Here is a 21382-nt window from a genome sequence, read left to right as displayed (position 1 = left end):
GTATTTTGAATGACCAACAACTACACATCTTTTGTTACACAGTTAGACACATTAGCACACCATATGCTCATCACAAACTTTTCATCACATTAACTTTTCCCACAAGCTGAAAAGAGTATCAGCATATAGAAGGTGCTCAGGGTCATTCACACAACTACTAAACACCAGTATGGTAACACGCATAAAATAAAAGTCATGAAATAAACCTTGTTTATCAACATTAGATATAACATAAATCTATAATGCACATAACTGATGGGGAAACAACTAAAAAGATCCATATTAATGTCAACAAAATGCTTAAAAAGTTATGTGCCATGCAGGGAATTCTGGGAAAGTCAATTTACGGTTATTCCCCGTATATATTAAGGAAACATACCGTTAACCAGGTTACAGATTTGTACTGTAGCATTTTTACAGTTTTTTACCGTTGAAATCACGGCCATTTTTTACAGTGTATTTTATTTTTTTGTATTTTATTTAGTTTGTTTTATGTACAGTTTGTTTTTGCAACCTACTTGCACTTTCATTTGCAATACTTTACAATACTTGCAAACTTATTTGTTTAAATCTGAGTAAATATTTTTACATATGTATTATAGGTTAAATATGTTGCAGTTAATAAAAGTGTACACTATTTAAATATTAAAATGATAAGTTTTTGGTGCTTTCTTATCACTGTTTTAACACCAGTGGGCCCAGTTTTTTTAATCTCGCCTAGGACCCCTCACCTCTATGGGTTGTTACCTGGTGTACTCAATTATGCTGGGCACTGTATTTGCCTTCCTTATGCCCTTTTACATTTAAGTATATATATATATGTGTGTGTGTGTGTGTGTGTGTGTGTGTGTGTGTGTGTGTGTGTTTGTGTGTGTGTATATATATAGTTTTTTTGTTTGTTTGTTTTTTTAATTATCTATATGCATCATATCATTTATTTGACATTTTAATTACGTGGCACGTCTTATTCAAAGTTTGCACACCTACCCGTCTTCAAGGTGACATGTTGACTCTCAGAGCTGTTGCACTGCAGGTTTGTTGCTACAACGTAAGCATCGTAGGTCTCGCCACATCTCAGGCTTTCAAATATGCACTCCGTCTTCGAGGCAGTGCAGCTGTAAACTGTGCCGTCTGCGTGTTTTGCTGTTCCATAGTATAAGATGGCACCGTTGCTTCCGAGCCATGAGAGAGTGGCAGAGTTTGAACTACATTTCTCCACCGTGGACACGTTCTGAGGGATGCAGGGAACTGTGGTGCAAGTTAAAAAGACTTAGCATATACAGTTGAAGTCAGAATTATTAGCCCTTCTGAATTATTAGCCCTCCCTCTGTATTTTTTTCCAAAATTTCTGTTTAACGGAAAAAAGATCAACACATTTCTAAACATAATAGTTGTAATAACTGATTTCTTTCATCTTTGCCATGATAACAGAACATAATATTTGCCTAGATATTTTTCAAGATACTAGTATTCAGCTTAAAGTGACATTTAAAGGTTAATCAGGCAAGTTAGGGTAACTAGGCAAGTTATTGTATAATGATAATTTGTTTTGTATACCATAGAAAAAGATATTACTAAAAGAGGCTAATCATTCTGACCCTAAAATGGGTTTTTAAAAAATAAAAATAAAAACTTTCATTCTAGCCAAAATAAAACAAATAAGACTTTCTTCAGAAGAAAAAAATGTTATTGGAAATACTGTGATACAGTTTGTGCTCTATTAAACATCATTTGGGGAAAAAAGTCACAGAACAGCTAATAATTCTGACTTCAAACTTCAACTGTAGCATTACCACATGATACTAAGGTACAATAAACACACCACGGTGTTGGGGAGAATGTGTACAGAGAATGTGCGCACATACCTGTGTCTGCCACTTCACCCAACACAGGCTCAGTCGTACATTCACCATCAGTGGCAATAAGCCAAATGCTCAGGCTTTCTCCACAGTCCAGATCTGTGAGAGTACAGCTCGAATTTTGAGATGTGCAGTTGTAGAAATCTCTGCTATTGCCAAAGGCCTCCACCATGTAGGTCTGGGCTCCTTCGGCCATGTCCCAAGTAGTGACGGCAGTGCTGATGCTATTACAGTCTGCTGTTGTGTGGACATTCTGAGGCAGACATGGAGCTAAAAAATATATATATGTACATGTTAAGTCACGTTTATTCATGCATTGCTTCATAAAGTATAGAAAGGTTTTCAAACTGCACTTAACCTCAGGTTATTTTAGACTTTTACGCATTTTATACAAGTAATTTTGAAGGAGGAATAGCACCACTTTTCACTTTTTTATTATAAAAATTCATTCATTGTTTCCACTCCATAAAACTTTGTTTCTTTCTTTTATTACATACATACATACCCACACTGGCCACTTTATAAGGTACGCCTGTCCAAATGCTCGTTAACACAAGTTTCTAATCAGCCGATCACATGCATTAACTCAATGCATTTAGGCATGTACACATGGTCAAGACGATCTCCTGCAGTTCAAACCGATCATCAGAATGAGGAAGAAAGGTGATTTAAGTGGCTTTGATTGTGGCATGGTTGTTGGTACCAGACGGGCTGGTTGGAGTATTTCAGAAACTGCTGATCTTCTGGGATTTTCACGCACAACCATCTCTAGAGGTTTACAGAGAATGGTCAGAAAAAGAGAAAATGTCCAGTAAACGCCTTGTTGAGGCCAGAGGTCTGAGGAGAATTGCCAGACTGGTTCGAGCTGATAGAAAGGCAACAGTAACTCAAATAACCACTAGCTACAACTGAGGTCTGCAGAAGACCATCTCTGAATGCACAAAACTTCTAACCTTGAAGCGGATGGGCTACAGCAGCAGAAGACCACACCGGGAGCCACTCTTGTCAGCTAAGAACAAGAAACTGAAGCTACAATTCGCCCAGGCTCACCAAAATTAGACAATAGAAGATTGGAAAAACGTTGCCTGGTCTGAAGAGTCTCGATTTCTGCTGCGACTTTCAGATGGTAGGGGCAGAATTTGGCATCAACAACATGAAAGCATGGCTCCATTCTGCTTTGTATCAACGCTTCAGGCTGCTGGTGGTGGTGTAATTATGTGAGGAATTTTCTTGGCACACTTTGAGCCCACAAGTACCAATTGAGCTTTGTGTCAATGACACAGACTCCCTGATTGTATTGTTGCTGACCATGTCTATCCCTTTATGACCACAGTGTACCCATCTTCTGATGGCTACTTCCAGCAGGATAACGCACCATGTCGAAAAGCATGAATCATGTCAGACTGGTCTCTTGAACATGATAATGAGTTCACTGTACTCAAATGGCCTGCACAATCACCAGAGCTCAATCCAATAGAGCACCTTTGGGATGTAGTGGAACGGGAGATTCACATCATAGATGTACAGACGACAAATCTGCAGCAACTACGTGATGTTATTATGCCAATATGGACTAAAATCTCTAAGGAATATTTCCAATACCTTGTTGAATCTATGCCAAGAATGATTAAGGCAGTTCTGAAGGAAAAAGGGGTCATACAAACAAGTGTATATATATATATATATATATATATATATATATATATATATATATATATATATATATATATATATATATATATATATATATATATATATGTATATATATATATATATATATATATATATATATATATATATATATATATATATATATATATATATATATATGTAATGGTAGCTGGCACCTAATATCCTCCAAAGTATTTTTTTCTTTCTTTCTTTTAAAGGATCATTTTACACAAGTAATTTTGAAGCATGTTTTATGCATATTTTTTAAAAATTAAACTTTCTTAAATGTTTACTTTCCCTTTATGAGTTTTTTCTTTTTTTTTTTGTTAAACAAAAAAGTTATTTTAGAAATGCTGGAAGCTGGCACCCTTTAACCTTCACCCATTAACTATGGAAGTCGATTAGTGTCACAAAAGAGAGTTTTTTAAATATACAATATCTAAGAAAAAAAAATCTCATAAAGGTTTAAATTAACATGAGGAGGAGCAAACCATGAGTCAACTTTCATTTTTAGATAAACTCTCATTAACGTTTCGTTAAACTATCATTTCATTAAAATGTCAAATCACATTTTACACATTAACTGGGTCATATCATGTTCGTTTGATTTGACCAAAATGGTTAACTCACCTGTTCTGACCATCTTAGCTTGCGTGTTTCCACTGTTGCACTGTTCCACTCCGATGTAGGTGGAGCTGACGTAGAAACTGTAGCCTTTAGCACAAACAGTGTCAGTGAAGTAGCAGGAAGTTTCCTGAGTGAGGCACTCGGTGACCAGGCCATCCGAGTCCACCGCGGTTGCAAGGTAATAAGCCGTGTTGTTGGTGGGATTCCAGGAGAACACAATGGCATTAGTAGAGCACTCACGATATAACATTGGTGATTTGGGAGGGCAGGGTGCTGTGTGTTTGAGAGACAGAAAGAAATTCATTAAAATGTGCATTGGTTTAGCTCAAAATGAGATAATGTGAAGAATATGAACACAACATTTGAAGTGAATTAAAAAGTTTTTCAAACTCAAATTGGTTTTGAACAAGATAATGCTGAATAGAGGATGGCAGTATTTTCATTGTGGCAGCACGGTGGCTCAGTGGTTAGCACGGCTGTCTCACTTTAAGAAAGTCACTGGTTCAAGTCCCAACTGGACTAGAAGGCAGTTCTGTGTGGAGTTTGCATGTTCTCTTCGTGTATGTGTGGGTTTCCTCTGGGTGTTCCCCACAATCCAAAGACATGTGATGTAGTTTATTTTATAAACTAAATTGTAGGTTGTAGTGTGAAAATGGGAGAGTTTGTGTGGGTGTTTCCCAGCACTGAGGGTTGTACTCTCAGTGCTAGTTTGGTGCTGGAATTGCATTTGCCGGTAAAACATATTTCAGAGTAAGTGGTAGTTTATTCTACAGTGGCGAACAATGTATGAGTTAAAGAAAGCCCTTTCAAAACTACTCAAGAGTAGTGAGTATTGCGCTGTGAAAAGCTGATATGTTTACATGTAATTTGTGGATGTGTGTAAACGTAACATTCTGTAGTGCATTCAGTTATTGTCCAGCAGGCATCATAAGACGTTGATATTAGGTTAGATTTAGGTTGTGATGTCAGGTGACCAAAATTCAGTGTCTAAGGACAACGTTATTTTGATGTCGAATAACAAGGTCAAATGACGTTGATATTTGGTTGATTTTAGGTTGTGTTAGAAAGTGACCAAAATCCAACATTGAGCCAACATCTTAAACCAATGACAACCAAAATCAAGCGTTTGATAGATGTTATAGTGGTAGCGTCATTAGATGTCAATTTTTGGTTGTTTTTAGGTTGGACATTGATGTCAGTCTGACATTGACTTCTGACGTCAACCCGATTTTCATTTCCAAACAAAATGCAACGCCCCCCACACTGTTGAGGTACAATGTCAATCTGACATCATGTTGATGTCTTGCGCCTGCTGGATGTTTAAGGCCATTTCGGTCATCATACAGCAAACATTCGTCATCTTCTCATCAGTGACATGCATCTAAACATTCTCAGGATCAATGTGTGTAAAAATCTGGACATCTACTTTTAGTTGTGAACTATGCATTTAAAGAGATCTAGATCATTGGTGAGCATGCTCTTTAAGAAAAGGACATTTTTACCTGTCTCGAAGACATAGCTACCATCTGAGGTGCTTTCACAGCTAGCGATGGCTTTAATCCGTACGCTGTATAGTTCTCCACAAGGCACTGACACAATCTGGCAGTTTGTGTCTGTGGACGTGCAGTTAAGTGACTGTCCTTTACTATCTGTAATGATAGCACGGTACAGCGTGGCGCCAGTAACAGCATTCCAGCTAACCGAAGCTGTAGCTGTGTTGCAGCTGTAATCCACAGAGATGGAGGAAACTGTTGGAATGGCTGAGAACAAGAAGAAATGAACAGTTAAATCAAGTTAAATTATTGTACAGATCGATACAAGATTATTTTCTTTATATTATATGATCTTAACCCTTGCATGCTGTTGGGGATGACTTCATCCACTCTAGGGTGAGCTTGAGTCTTAATTTGGCCATAACGTTCTCTGTGATTCAGCTAGCAGAATGATTTTTGGTGACAAATCCTTTTTTGACACATTTTGAGAAAATCTTCGATTTTTTAAAAATAAAATCAACAATACACTCTGAATAAATTGACTTACCTTTTCTTATGTTAGGGGAGAAAACATCCACTGAATTAAACTGCTGTAAAAATGCATCAGATATATATATATATATATATATATATTTTTTTTTTTTTTTTGCATAAATCTATTAATCATCCTTAGTCCTGTTTAAAACTATACTAAATTGTTTAAAATATTACAGAATTTTAACTCTTTAATTGCCAAATTCATAAATGATGTCATTAATTTGGTGAAAAAACACACAAATGGCATATTTTCAGTATAAAAAGAAATTGTGGACTGGATTTTTTTTTTAAATATTTAAAGTCTGGGACATGTAAAACAACATTGCCTTTGATGCATTGTTTTTGTTTGATTTTCATTTTTGTACTATTGGTGGCTATTTTTCCCCATTGACTTCCATTATAACCACGTTTCTTTGATTACAAAACCATGACACCATGTAATCATGCATTCTTAATTGTTGATGGTTTTCCCTGTTGAGACAAGGTAAAATGTGTCATTTTTACTGTTGATCAGTAATTGACAGCAATAGCCCTTTAGACAGGCCTGTGCAAAAAAAAAAAAAAAAAAAAAAAAAAATATATATATATATATATATATATATATATATATATATATATATATATATGTATATATATATATGTATATATATATATATATATATATATATATATATATATATATATATATATATATATATATATATATATATAGTTTCTGGATCTTATAGAGTTTAACAGCAAATTAAAGTGTGTGTCTGTGAGAGTGACATTTCGCACACTCACCTGTGTGTCTGACAAAATCAAAATATGCATTTCAGTTCTCAGAACTACATTGAGTAAACAAAAACAAAGACTGTGTATTTATGCACCATCAAATGTGTTTACAATGGCAGTCAACAGGACAAAAACAGCCAACAACAGTAAATTAGGGAGAAAAAATGAAAATCTAACAATGCATTAAAGCTAATTCTGTTACTAATCGTTCACATGTCAAAGACTGATAAAATTCCACGACTACTTTTTATATTAAAAAATGCTTTATTTTGTGTGTTTTTTTTTTACCACGTTGGCAATTAAAGAGTTAAATTCTCAAATTTTTCTAAACAATTTAGTAGTTTTGATCAGGACTGAGATTGATTAACAGATTTATGCAAAAAAGTATATATGTATATATTTATCTGATGCATTTCTACAGCAGTTTAAAGCAGGTAGTAAATTTTAACAGTGCACAAAGGTTAATCTGCCACTTAATATTCTAACAGATTGATTCTGATTAATATTAGGTAAATACTGATTACATGTACATAATGCAATTCCAAAAATTAAATACTTGTAATAAGTATAAAGTTTGAACCGACAAAAAAAATGTTCTTTGAACATTCTTAGTTGATTCCCCAAAAAAACAAACCAAATGTGACAATGGACAAAAAAAAGTCTTAATTATTTATTTTTATTTAATGCCAAAAATCATTAGTATAAAGTAAAGAGCATGTTGCACTAAGACAGACAATTTTATACTGTAAACATATCAAAAATGTAAACTTAAACCTATCAAAACTCAATATTTGATTAGCAATGTGCATTGTTTAGAACTTAATTTGGCCAACTTTAAAGGCAATATTCTGATTTGGACCCTCAGATTACAGATATTTAAATAGTCAAATCTCTACCAAATATTATAGTATCACAACCATCAATGGAAAGATTCAGCATTCATATAATATATAAATCTCAATTTTCTAAAATTGTACCCTTGTTGTGACTGGGTTTGTGGTTAACGGTAACAAGTGAGATCCAAAAGTTAAAAAAAGAAATGTCATTTGTCTTTTTACCTCTTGAAAAAGTGTTGGTCAAGTTAGTTTCTAAGCATCCAAAACACATCCATGTTAAAACACTTTATCTTTGATTTTATTCAAAGGTCTTGTTTCATGTTGAGTTTGAAGTTTTGACTCACTGATAGTTGTGTAGGTGACATTGTTGGCCTCCCCTGCTTCCAGGAACATGTTGTAGGATGAAACCCCAATAGTGTATGTTGTACATGGCTCCAAGTTTGAGATGTCCGCAGTAGTACTGGTGACGTTCTTTAAAGCAGGAACTGGCATATTATTGGAGGACATTGACACCTGGTAGAGCAGGACTCCTGAGACGGCTTGCCATGTTACTCGAGCCGTGGTTCGGGTTAATCCAGTCACATTCACGCCATCTGGTGGCTGCACCACTTTGGAGCAAGTTATGCAAATAGTCAATACTTGTTGGTTATAGAATGATAAGACTGACTAATTGAAAAACAAAACAAGGAGACTTACATGTTCTAATGGTTTTAACAAGGCTCTTGGCTCCGATGCCTGCAGCATTAGCGGAGTAAACATAACAGTTGTATGAAGTGGATCGCTGGAGGTTGCCTATCTGTCCATTTAGCTTGGTAAATGTGAGGTTGTAAAACTCATTGGGTCCCTCCACAATCAAAATATACTTATCAGCTCCTTGCGCACTGGACCACTCGAATTTGATTGAGGTGCTTGATATTGCTTTTAAATATGTGATTTGAGAGGTGGCGGGAACTGCATGGAAGAAAGGTGTACAGTTTAGCTAGAACATGACACAAGTGTTGAAGTTACTGTAAAGATACATTGATGCAATACTTACTTGTCTGTGCTATCTGTGAATTGATGCATATCATGTAACTGAACACGTACACTCTAAAAATCACTTGATAAATTTGTCCTGGTCTTAAGCCTTGGACCAGTTTCTCCACTGTGGTCGAAGCGAGTGGTGGGACAGAAATGGGTGCTACGATTGATGAATTCACAGGTCTGAGTTCCAGATTGTAGCTTGTTGCTCCTGGAAAAGTGCTCCATTTTACGTAGAGAGACGACGCAGTAGGTGATGATGTCGATGTTATGTTACAGTCTGGAGGAGACATAAAACCCCAGTTTATAATTCAGTTCATACATTTATATAAAACTATGATTAAAGGTAAGATATTAATAATGAAGCAGTTTCTAGACTCTCTGGATTGACAATTTGCTTTGCATTTTTAAAAAAATCTAAATAATAACTAGGCATTTTTGGCAAACAACAGATGAAATGTTTCTTTACAATTTTGAATAAAAATATTTACAGGATACAATGACTAATGAAAAAGAAAAATGCCATGTTTTTAGATGTGTATGTGTATGTTCACAATGCTACTGATTGAAAGTGGTCATAAACTGGAGGTCCATCTGTGATGTTTGTGTCGTTTGTACTTTAAAAAAAAACTAAATTATTAAGTAATAAGCTATTGAAGCCCCTTCCTGCCACTGCCACAGAATTCTGAGTCATAAAGTCAGAAATCCAAGTTATAAAGTCAGAATTTAGAGGTAGGCTATAAAGTCGCAATTCCGAGTTATAAAGTCGCAACTCTGGTTATGAATTCAGAAATACGATTATTATTAAAGTCAGAATTCCATCCCCCATAGCAAAATTTCTCTGGCCTAGATCTGGCCCACACTATCCGCATTTGCTTGGCCCACAAGCCGCAGTAAATTACGGTACATGACTGGACCAAGTGTGGCTTCCATACAAGAGGCAAACGTGGACCATATCTGGGCCAATTCGCAGCCATGTCAATAACCCATAACTGGGCCAAATATGTTGATGTGTCGTGACTGCAATGTTTTTATAAACCCTTGAAGCAGTTCTCTTTATGGCTGTGCTTTTTCTTGAAGCGATCTGATTGATAGATTTTTTTCTTTACTCAAAAATAATTCAAATGTATTTTAAAAGTGGGTAGATAGACCCATATACTTCATTTGATATCTGGCCCAAGTCTTGAGAGCCACCTGTAAGATGGTGCCACCTCAGCCAAACCTGGGCCTTGTTTGGCCCACATGCTTTTTGCCAGTGCCAAACGAATGCCTGCTGTGCCATCTTTATGCCAAATCTGGGCCAGAATTCTTTGCTACCTGGGATGTTATAAATTTGAATTTCTGAGTTTTAAGGTCAGAATTCGAAGTTATAAAGTCAGAATTCGAAGTTATAAAGTCAGATTTCCAAGTTATAAAGTCAGGATTCTGAGTTATAAAGTCTGAATTGTGAGTTATAAAGTCAGGATTCTGAGTTATGAAGTCTGAATTGGGAGTTATAAAGTCAGGATTTTGACTTATAAAGTCTGAGTTGCGAGTTATTAAGTCAGGATTTTGAGTTATAAAGTCAAGATTTTGAGTTATAAAGTTAGGATTGTGAGTTCTAAAGTCAGAATGGTGGGGACTATTCTGAAATTGGTAACTCAAAAAGTAGACTGATCTCCCCAAGAAGCATGACTATTTTTATATGTTGTCAGTTAAGTAGCTAATTCATACAAAATCATGACTTGTCTGATTTTTAAAAGAAGGCCTGGCTCCAAATCCCACCCCTAAACCCACCATCATCCTAAATTGTACGAATGAGATCATACAAATTCATACGAATTAGCCAATAAATCAAACATGTACTAATTGCTGTGAGATAGCATTGGAATTGGAGTGATTCTTTTCAAATATGTTTGAGTCTGATCCTAAATTTCTAAATGATTACGCAACTACACCTAAAATACCAAGGATGCTCCACACTGCAAAAAAAAAAAAAAAATTCAAGGCAACAAACTTGAGGACGTTTTTTGAGTTGACTCAACGTTCAACCCAATTACTTCATTTGACTTGATTTAAGTAAATGAGTAACAATTTAGGTATAAATTAACTTTACACAACTCATGAAATCCTTGGCATCAATGTCCAGTTAGAAATTTGAAGTTTTTAGCAATTTGGATTTAGCTGCGTTGTCAAGTTTTCAGTTGACAGAGTGTGTGTGTGCATGAGTCTCCAGAAAGCTTAAAGACCTCTTTAAACTATACTCGAAATAGGCTATTCGTAATTTTTGGCCATACCAGTACGTATTTACACAATCTATAAATTGTTAAAATATTTGTGTATAGAATGAGCTTTAACAAAACTATAATAAAGAAAACGCAAAACTGTTATTTTTTCCCCTGACTCCTCGAATTGATGGAGCAGACATTATAAACCAAAAACAAAAACTTTGTGCATTAATGAAGTGTGCATCACACAGGTGAGTGGGTTTGACAAACCACCTGTAGAAACACACTCTCACTAGCAAAAAAAATAAAATGAGCTTCCCTATTCTGACTGTAGCACTTAATTCTCTGAGCACAAACATTTCCTTTGTTTATTTAGCACTACTTGTGTGTATTGCCTCTTCTTGTTGAATCACTGAATGCCTCCTTAATTGTAAGTCGCTTTGGACAAAACTGTTTACTAAACATAAATGTTTAAATTAATTGTTGATGTGGTAATTTCTCTGAGCATTATTTGATATTTTAAATATTTCTGTAGGACTTTTCATTGTGTTCATTATATTATTAATTGTGTTGTTCTTCTCACAGGAAGGATAAATGATATGTACAGGGCTGGGCGATTCATCGAAAAGTAATCAAAATCGACATTCAGAAAATCAATCTAATTTTTCCAGGACGATTTTTTCAATTACTTTCCCTACATGTCATGTGACCCCGTTCTGTTAAACTCTATTCAGTTCACCTTTATTTCTATAGCGCTTTTACAATGTAGATTGTGTCAAAGCAGCTTCATATAGAAGATTATAGTGATTTGAAACAGTGTCAGTTCAGATTTCAGAGTTCAAGTTCAGTTTAGCTCCGTTCAGTGTGGTTTAATAATCAGTGCTGTGTGCCCAAACACTGAAGAGCAAATCCATCGATGCGCAGCCCTACAGGTCCCGAACCATGCAAGCCAGTTGCGACAGCGCCGAAGAAAAAAAAAAACTCACCAATTGGCAAAAGTGAAGGATAGAAAACCTAGAGAGAAACCAAGCTCAGTTGGGCACGACCATTTCTCATATGGCTAAACGTCTTGTGCAGAGCTGCAGTCTAGGCGCTAGAGCCTCTGGCTAAGTTCTACCTCTGCGAATCTGATCTGAATCTGATCTCTGGTCAAGTTAGACAATGGACTTATTCTTGAGCCTTACTTTGCACTACATTGACGATTATTGGAAGCTGCACCAGATATGCCTTTAGACGACATATAACCATAAATGAATAAATAAATGAATGAATAAATAAATAAATAAGTGATAAAATAAATGAATAAAAAAAATATATAAATAAATAAATAAATAAATAAATCAATGAATAAATAAATACATGGATGAATAAATAAATAAATAAATAAATAAATAAATAAATAAATAAATTACTTTACAAAATCATAAGTAAAAATGTTTAATTAATCGTGATTTTGATTTTAGGCCAAATCGCCCAGCCCTATTTAGACTGATGCTGTTTGCATAATTGCTGGGTTGGATAATTTAAATCGGTCAAAGAAGGTCATTGAGTTTGATTTTAATCTATTCCAATGTTTAATTACAATCTTAATGACAATAACAAATTGGACAAAAAAGTGCTGGTAACGTTCAAGGGTGGAAAATCATAACTGAAATGACCATCTCCAAGATATTTTGTTCATACTCTAGCCTTATTATATTTTGTATAAGCACAGGTTGTGGTTCAGTGTTTTCCACCGACACTTTAAACAAAAATGGTATAAAAATGAAATATTGATCTGCATTTTGTGCTGACGAACAGAAAAAGTGATGCACAGTTCATCTGTTCTCTTCAAAAAGGAATAAAAGCATAATCTATATATTCATCCTGTGGGTTTATAATTAATAATGTAGGAATGAAAACTTAAATTATTAAATGTTCATCATTTTAAAATTATAGATAAATAAATAGATAGATAGATAGATAGATAGATAGATAGATAGATAGATAGATAGATAGATAGATAGATAGATAGATAGATAGATGGATGGATGGATGGATGGATGGATGGATGGATGGATGGATGGATGGATGGATGGATGGATGGATGGATGGATGGATGGATGGATGGATGGATGGATGGATGGATGGATGGATGGATGGATGGATGGATGGATGGATAGATAGATAGATAGATAGATAGATAGATAGATAGATAGATAGATAGATAGATAGATAGATAGATAGATAGATAGATAGATAGATAGATAGATAAATAAATAAGTAGATAGATAGATAAATAAATAAATAATAAATGAATAAATAAATAACTAAATAAATAAATAAATAAATTATTGATTATAACCTTGTCAGTCACTACGCATGCAGCAACAATGTTCATTTTTTAATATAAACATAAAGTACAGATTATATAATATTTATATAAAGGTATAAAATCCTTACCTGCAACAGCTTCTTTTACCTTAGAACAAAGGAAAAACACAGAGGATGATATAAACATAAAACCTTCAACATACAATGACTTATCAACCTTTAACTGATCATATTGTTTTCTTGACAGATGAATTAATTACCTGGGTCAGTGAAAACAGCATTACGAAGAAACACAATGTCCTTGGAAGGTGCATCTTTGATTTGATGTGTAAGGTGCTGATAAGTTAGAGGTGAGTTAAGGTACATTCACATACTAATACGAAGAGAAATATGAAATCTTTTGTGGGATGTTGCAGGTATACCTGATCCGTGAGAGCCAATCAGTACATTCAAACAAAAAAAGAGGACAAATGCATGCCTCTGGGTGGAAAGACATCATCCAGGTTTCATTGTATGTGTGTGTGTGTGTGCGTGTTTTAACAGGGTGACTGTTTAAGGGTTATTTTTAGACTAGTTAAGGTTACAAACTTTGACTCTAACTGATTTCTCTTAATCATGACTTGCCTTATAATTACTTAATTTGAAAAAATATATTATGGACTTAAATGAAGTATATGTTTGTGTTTTAGGATTGTTTTTCACTAGGAAACTGTATAGGTTGTTAGTCATTGGGTTTCAGGAAAGCAAGCTTAACAAATAAAGAAGAGAGTGTAATTCCCATCCTTGTGTTTGCCTGCCTGGAGCATTCTGGAGCTGAAAGAGCAAGAAAGGTTCAGTTTCTGGTTATCAAACGCAGATGTTCTTTCTCTTATTACACCTAAATTAAAATGGTGTATTGTTATGACCATGTTGAACTTGTGACTGAGTTGGTCTTTTGCATTTGTCCTTTCTGTGTATGTCAAAAAAAAAGACTAATTACATTTATTTAATTGAAATATTTGCCTCAGTTGAAGTTGAACTGAACTAGTTGTTCTGGTTAAGTGACTAACTGTTTACAGGGATTTGATTACTGTGATGTTATCCATTTACAGCTCACTGGATTTACAAAGTTTCTTTAACTGGAATTAGAACCGGGCAATTAATTGAAATTAAATAGCAAACACGACTGAGCAAAGCTACGATTTCATGCACATGTTGTCATGGAAGAATCTTTGGCGAAGAGTTAGATTTGTTATGATTAGTTATAAACTGCTTATATTGATTTAGCATGACTAATAATCACACGACTATGAAATAATCTCACAAGAGGATTTATTTCAAACAGTTGACTGAAGTTATAAAGTGAGAGTGGAGTAAAACCATGTTATCCACACAAACTACACAGAGTTAATTAAAAAGCTACACAAACAGCTTCGATTTTTAAGATGTTTTGGTAATCTTCAATCAAAGTCTGACCATTTTTTTTTTCTTTACTTTTGTCAAATGGTGAAGTTTGCTCCTCCGCTGGCTTGTTTGGTTTGGACTTGTGTAGCTGTGCATCGATGGATTTGCTCTTTAGTGTTTGGACTTTCTGTAGTGAAATTTAAACCACACTGAACTGAACTGAACTGAACTAAACTTCAACTCAGAAAATTGGACTGACACAGTTTCAATTTACTACAATCTTCTATGTTAAGCTGCTTGACACAATCTACATTGTAAAAGCGCTATAGAAATAAAGATGAATTGAATTTAATTAAATTTGTTTCGGCATTTGGAGTGACAGTGTTTCTCTGTTTATGTCAGTTTGATGACTTCAACCACAGTATTCTTAATCTCACCCCTCTTATATTGTTAGTTAGCTGAGCGAATGATGCACTAAAAGAAAGCCCTGTCCCCTACTCAATTTACTCTTTTAGTTTGAAGAACATACTAAAATAAAAGACTCGGCAACTTCCAGTTCAATCTGACTTTAATAAAACACAATAGGCTACTGTAAGGGATGGGTTTGAGGTTGGGGTATTAGTGTAGATAATAATAAAACACAATAGGTTGGACAATCAAAAGACTGAGGAGGTTTGTACAGCCCAATTGGAGCACAAGTGCCACCAGCTCTAGCTGACTCTGACCTTCGTTTATACCTAACTTCATGCTGAAGGTTTACTAGTAACTGCTACACTGACAAAATGTGCATGAAGATTGCCCTAGATAATAATGCCCAGCGCTAACTGGAATGTAGTCAAGACTATAAATGGTACACTTTAAACAAATTGGCGTATAACTGTTTTTTGACTTGTAAGTTTTACAAACAACTACAAATAAATGGCAAGTAATAAATTGGATTAAACATGACATTTGTAAACAGAACTCTAGCAGTACTTTCATTCATTATTTGCAACTTTTTATTTTTTTTTTTACACTAGTTTTTAACCCTATTACAGTCATTGTAACTTCCCGATTGACTTTTTGTGAATAGGTTATCATTAAAACAAGAAACTCACAATTTGATGTCAGGAAAACAATTTAGCCATTTTTTTTTTCTTTTTTAATACTTAAATGTAGAAGCGTTTCAGCTTTATGAGAGAGTTTTTGTTTGTTAGGTTTTGTTATTTGTTGTTTTATCTATATTTATGTAATACATTTTTTGACCAGTTGTCCTTTTCTTTGGAAAAAATGATCTTAATTAAAATATTTTATTTGAAATGTACAATAAATATTCCAAGATCTGTACAGAATAATAAAAAATACTAATAAATGACACACATTTTCCATAGTTGCCTATTGGCCAATCGTCATCTTGGTTTGTCCTTACACATGGCGTGAGTGATAGCAGAACATGAAGGGAGAGGAGAGAAGTGATCGAGTTTTATGGTTGATTGATGAATTAATAATGTGTTGTTATTTTATCAAGGGTGACCAATGACCAAAGAGTTTAACAGGATCTGAATTCAGGCAAATGCATGAAAGTGAATCACAGTCTTAGAAAGGAGATCACAGTTATGTATGAATCAAGATTGTGATTTTATTTATGTATTTATTTTTTCATTAATTGAATTTTTATCATGACTCCTAATGAAAGGTGTAGCAGGATCAAAGTAATATAGAGTATACACAAAGTAAAAAATAAATAAATACTAAATTTTCAGCTTTAACCTCATCCAACTCATTTTCTTATTGGTTCATTTCGATGTTCTCATTGTCTTTCAGAACAAGCCTTATTTCTCAGATGTGGCCCTTTATCAAAACGGGAATATTGAAGTATTCAGGTATGTTGCTTTTAAGTTTGATGAATGGTGTGTTTCCTTAAATTCATTAAGAGAAGCAGTTTAAAGCAATAGTTCGCCAAAATTTTAAAATCTACTCACGCTCAGGACATTTTTGGTGTATAGGCCATTATAGTTGGGTCATGAATATTTTTTATTGAATTATTCATTTTTATACAAATTATTTTTCAGTGAAACAACTGAATTTGTCATTAAAGTTTCTCAATCAAAGTGTCAATACTCAATATTTTATATTTCAAACAACTATAAGAGCACCATTAATATTGAATTATATTTAATGACATTTTAATAACAAATTCAATTTGTACCACTAGTAGAGGTCAAGAAAAATATTAATGGCGGGCATCACAGTGGCGCAGTGGGTAGCACAATCGCCTCACAGCAAGAAGGTTGCTGGTTCAAGCCCCGGCTGGGTCAGTTGGCGTTTCTGTGAGGAGTTTGCATGTTCTCCCTGTATTCGCGTGTGTTTCCTCCGGGTGCTCCGGTTTCCCCCACAAGTCCACAATAAAAATACATATGGTAAAGGTAAATTGGATAGGCTAAATTGTCCATAGTGTATTTGTGTTAATAAGTGTTTATGGATGTTTCCCAGTGGTGGGTTGCAGCTGGAAGGGCATGCGCTGCATAAAACATGTGCTAGATAAACTGATGGTTCATTCTGCGGTGGCGTCTCCAGATTAAGATAAAAGGACTAAGCCAAGAAGAAAAAGAAAAAGAATGAATTATAATGGCCTTATGACAATCATGTTTATGACAGATTTATGACAAGTTCTGTTGTTTTAACATGGTAAGTTGTCATAACAAAGACAAAGACTAGTTAGGTATTTATTTATGTCAAGTCTTAATAAAACAGACATCTCAAACAACGTCACCTTCGCATTTAAAATGACATCTGAGCTAATGACACTTAATGAATTGTCATAAGTGTGCATAAAATCTCATTTATATTCATGACATGTCATGTTGTGATTATAAAGTTTACATGACAGCCTTATGAACACCCCCTTTAAGTAAAGTTACCACTAATGCACTAAAAAAATCTTACTGCCCTATTTTTTTTAGTCAAATCAAATGATCTTTTCTAGTCATCTCAACTTACATTAGTCATACTCGTTAACCCGGTTCCGTGTACCGGGTCCGTGATGTCATCGACTTTCGCTTTAAGATTTAAAGGGCTAGCATTGCACCAGACCCCCATAAGTGGTTTTGTTTGAAAGTGTAGAATCTATATTTCATGCACATATGCATCACCTTGGTTTTATACTTAAATACACAGTATTTTGGATACCCGAGCTGGGTATTTTACATTGGTTCATTTTTATATTTTTTATATGACACGTGTACAAGTTATAGCTCAAATGAAAGCTCTTGCTGGTGCTCATACAGTCCTAGCATGTTTTTTACTGAATTATATTTATATATCAAACAGTTGCCGAATGAATCGCAGTGTTTCCATGGTGCAGAAGTGAAAACAATACATTTATGATCACTAAGCAGCCTCAGATAGCACAGACAGCTGTCATCTCTTACCTTATGCTGTGTGCTTCAGGGCCATCTCTCCTCTGTTTTTGAGGTGATGTGCGTAAGTAATCCTTTTATATGTCTGATGTGGTCTTAACACAGTGAATTATGTTTGATCAAATAAAAGAATAGTGAAATATGGAAACAATGATCGATCCCTGTGGCTTGTATAGCACCTCTCATCAGTTGGAATACAATAACTTTTGCATAGATTATGGAGACATTTTTCTTTTTTTCTATGATTACAGACATGTGCAGGAACCACCAAAATTTATTACAGCACACTACTAGACCACGCAGAACCTAAAAGGTACACTTTCAAATTTGAGTTTATAAAAAAAATACAAAAAACGCCACTTTTTTTAAAGGTATTTATTATAACACAGACAACATATACAGTTATTTTAAACACTTTCAATAGTGTTTTATGAAAATTCAAAGTTTTTTTTTTTTTTAATGATACTAAATTTTTGCATTTACACCTTAGTATGTGAATTTGGGAAGCTTTTAAATTTGGATAGGCAAAATCCAGGCGGAAATCCCAAAATAACAGCAGAGTATAACTGGTATAACTTTTTTTTAAAAAAGTTGTTAAAAACCTGATGAACTTATTAAATTAAGTTAAAGTAACATAAAAGCTTTTGTTGTAATGACTTGAAAAAAATGTAATTAAATGTTTATTTTTATTATTATTATTTTTTTTTTACAGTGTTGAGGTACAAGCAGAACATTTGGGGCAACTAGCAAAGCAAACATGACCCTATTTTCATCATCTTAACTATCTTACTGACAAAATGCTGTGATGATAAATAGCCCTAAATCACAGGAATGGCAAGACAAAGTATTCTTTTAATTTCAGAGGTCAGGGCGAGACATTTGATAACCAGAGGACAAACACAGCAACCTAAATACCATAGCATAAAAGTAACCTAACTTGATACTTTCTATTGTGGTGAAAAACAAAAACCTGAAGACATTCTGAATAAACAGTATAAGTAATATAAGTAACGATATTACAATATCTATATTGCGTTACACAATATTTAGGTTTAGGTTTAGGTTGCTGAAATAGGATTGTATTCTGAGGTTGTTCTAATTTCTCCAGCCTTCCTCTTGGTGTGTTGATAAGTATCAGGGGTTTACTGAACACTGAGAAGGGGTTTATTGGGATGCAGATCTTTGAATAGGTGCGTGGTTCATCAGTACAACAGAAATAAATAAATAACCAACATCAATCATTGATTTGTAAATCACATTATATTGCATTATATGAGGATCATCTATTACACTATCTGACAAAAGTCTTGTCATCAATCCCACTTGTAAGAGCAACAAATTATAACTTGACTTCTTTATGATCATTTGGGAAAGTGGCAGAAGGTAGATTGTTCAGATGAAATTATTTGTTGAGCTCATCCCAATCATCACCAATACTATAGAAGACCTATTGGAACCCGCATAGACCCAAGATTCTCACAGAAATCAAAAGGTTGCTGAAGGAAATTCATGATTTAGGGTTACATTCAGTATGGGGGTGTGTGAGAGATCTGCAGAGTGGATGGCAACATCAACAGCCTGAGGTATCAAGACATTTGTGCTGCCCGTTACTTTACAAACCACAAGATAGGGCAAATTCTTTAGCAGGATAGTGCTCCTTCTCATACTTCAGCCTCCAAAGTTCCTGAAAGCAAAGAAGGTCAAGGTGCTCCTGGAATGGCCAGCCCAGTCACCAGACATTAACATTATTGAGCATGTCTAGGCTAAGATGAAAGAAAAGGCACTGAAGACGAATTCAAAGAATCTTGATGAACTCTGGGAGTCCTGCAAGAACACTTTCTTTGCCATTCCAGGTGACTTCCAGATGTATGGATGCAATAGTTCAAGCTCATGGGAGTCATACAGAATAATTATTCTTTTTCCCTGCAGCATGACTTTATATTCTATACTGTACATTATTTCTGTTAAGTAACAAGACTTGAGTCTAATCAAAGTCAGACCTTACTGTCCTGATTAAATCATTAAAAATCAAGACATGATACTTTTTTATTGAGGTAAAATAAGCCACTTCTAATACCAAATGATCAACTAGAAGTCGAATTAGTATTAATTGTTCCTAAAACTTGGATATGTGACAGGACTTTTGTCAGGTAGTGTAGTACACAGTGCAATATGGCACTCTTGTCCTTGATGAACTTGTTTTATGAACATATATATATATATATATATATATATATATATATATATATATATATATATATATATATATATATATATATATTAGGGATGTAACGGTATCAGAATTTCACGGTACGGTAATACCTCGGTATGAATGTCACGGTACGGTATTTATTGAATCATTTACAGGAAAAAACAAAACTTATGAAAATACTCCAAAAAAGTGCCAAAAGTGTCAATGACATACAAATTAGCCATCTATCTGTAAGCTTTGAAACAGGAACTTCAATTTTAATAACAAAAAAATATTAAACCATGTAAAAAAATTAAGTTTCAATTTAGTAGTGTTGAAAACTCATCACATTCAACATTTAATCACTCACTCACTTAGATAGAGATGGGTTTAAAGGAAAATTATCATATAAATATAATCTGGTAAAAGCTGGTATCTCTGAGTATTTACAATGTCCCCTGCAACAGAAAAAAACCCTCTCATTTGGGACTGAGGTTTCTGGGACAAGAGAGATATGACTTGGCCCAGGTTGACAGCAGTGGGTAACGTTGTGCATTGTCTTTCCCCCACTTGAGAGGACAAACCATGAGTAAGATAGAGGTCTCATGTCTGCATCAATCTGAACAGTGTGCTGACAACACCACTATTCAGTACGCGCGCGACAACACAGCTGATAAGAACTCGCGCGACAACACAGCTGATAAGAACTCGCGCGACAACCGCTATTCAGTACGCGCGCGACAACACAGCTGATAAGAACTCGCGCGACAACACAGCTGATAAGAACTCGCGCGACAACACCACTATTCAGTACGCGCGCGACAACACAGCTGATAAGAACTCGCGCAAAAACACCGCTATTCAGTACGCGCGCGGCGACAACACCCGCTTTAGAGTTTTACAGCTCTTTTTCATCCCCGCTTCTAGCAGCACACTCTATTTCCGCATTACTGGATCTGTAGTGACAACAGACCGCAAGGGATTATGGTCAAGCATGGGCTGATAGGAATTGTAGTTTTCGCTACCTCCTGTTCGCTTCATTCGCCTAAGCAAATTTTCTCAGAAGACCTATA

The 21382-nt window shown here is 34.8% G+C and overlaps 1 protein-coding gene and 1 long non-coding RNA gene across 2 annotated transcripts in view; one reads left to right on the top strand and one right to left on the bottom strand.

The window, feature by feature from the left end:
• Nucleotides 1-13708, bottom strand: part of fndc7rs1 (fibronectin type III domain containing 7, related sequence 1) — a 71150-nt gene extending 57442 nt beyond the window's left edge. Inside the window, exons 1-9 of the mRNA XM_073929808.1 lie at nucleotides 13598-13708; nucleotides 13467-13485; nucleotides 8834-9097; nucleotides 8494-8748; nucleotides 8142-8405; nucleotides 5660-5917; nucleotides 4161-4430; nucleotides 1866-2129; nucleotides 988-1248 (exon numbers count right to left, since the gene is read on the bottom strand). Of these exons, the coding sequence (XP_073785909.1) occupies nucleotides 988-1248; nucleotides 1866-2129; nucleotides 4161-4430; nucleotides 5660-5917; nucleotides 8142-8405; nucleotides 8494-8748; nucleotides 8834-9097; nucleotides 13467-13485; nucleotides 13598-13651 (1909 nt within the window). The 5' untranslated portion in view covers nucleotides 13652-13708. The remainder of the gene's footprint in view (nucleotides 1-987; nucleotides 1249-1865; nucleotides 2130-4160; nucleotides 4431-5659; nucleotides 5918-8141; nucleotides 8406-8493; nucleotides 8749-8833; nucleotides 9098-13466; nucleotides 13486-13597) is intronic.
• Nucleotides 1-18455, top strand: part of LOC141378784 (uncharacterized) — a 48185-nt gene extending 29730 nt beyond the window's left edge. Inside the window, exons 3-4 of the long non-coding RNA XR_012394131.1 lie at nucleotides 13585-13687; nucleotides 16524-18455. This is a non-coding gene — a long non-coding RNA (uncharacterized lncRNA). The remainder of the gene's footprint in view (nucleotides 1-13584; nucleotides 13688-16523) is intronic.
• The last annotated feature ends 2927 nt before the right edge of the window (nucleotides 18456-21382 follow it).

The sequence above is a fragment of the Danio rerio genome, chromosome 2, assembly GCF_049306965.1.
Source record: "Danio rerio strain Tuebingen ecotype United States chromosome 2, GRCz12tu, whole genome shotgun sequence".
Taxonomy (NCBI): Eukaryota; Metazoa; Chordata; class Actinopteri; order Cypriniformes; family Danionidae; genus Danio; species Danio rerio.
Note: the sequence above shows the minus strand (reverse complement) of the source record. Positions and strands in the feature narration are given on the sequence as shown.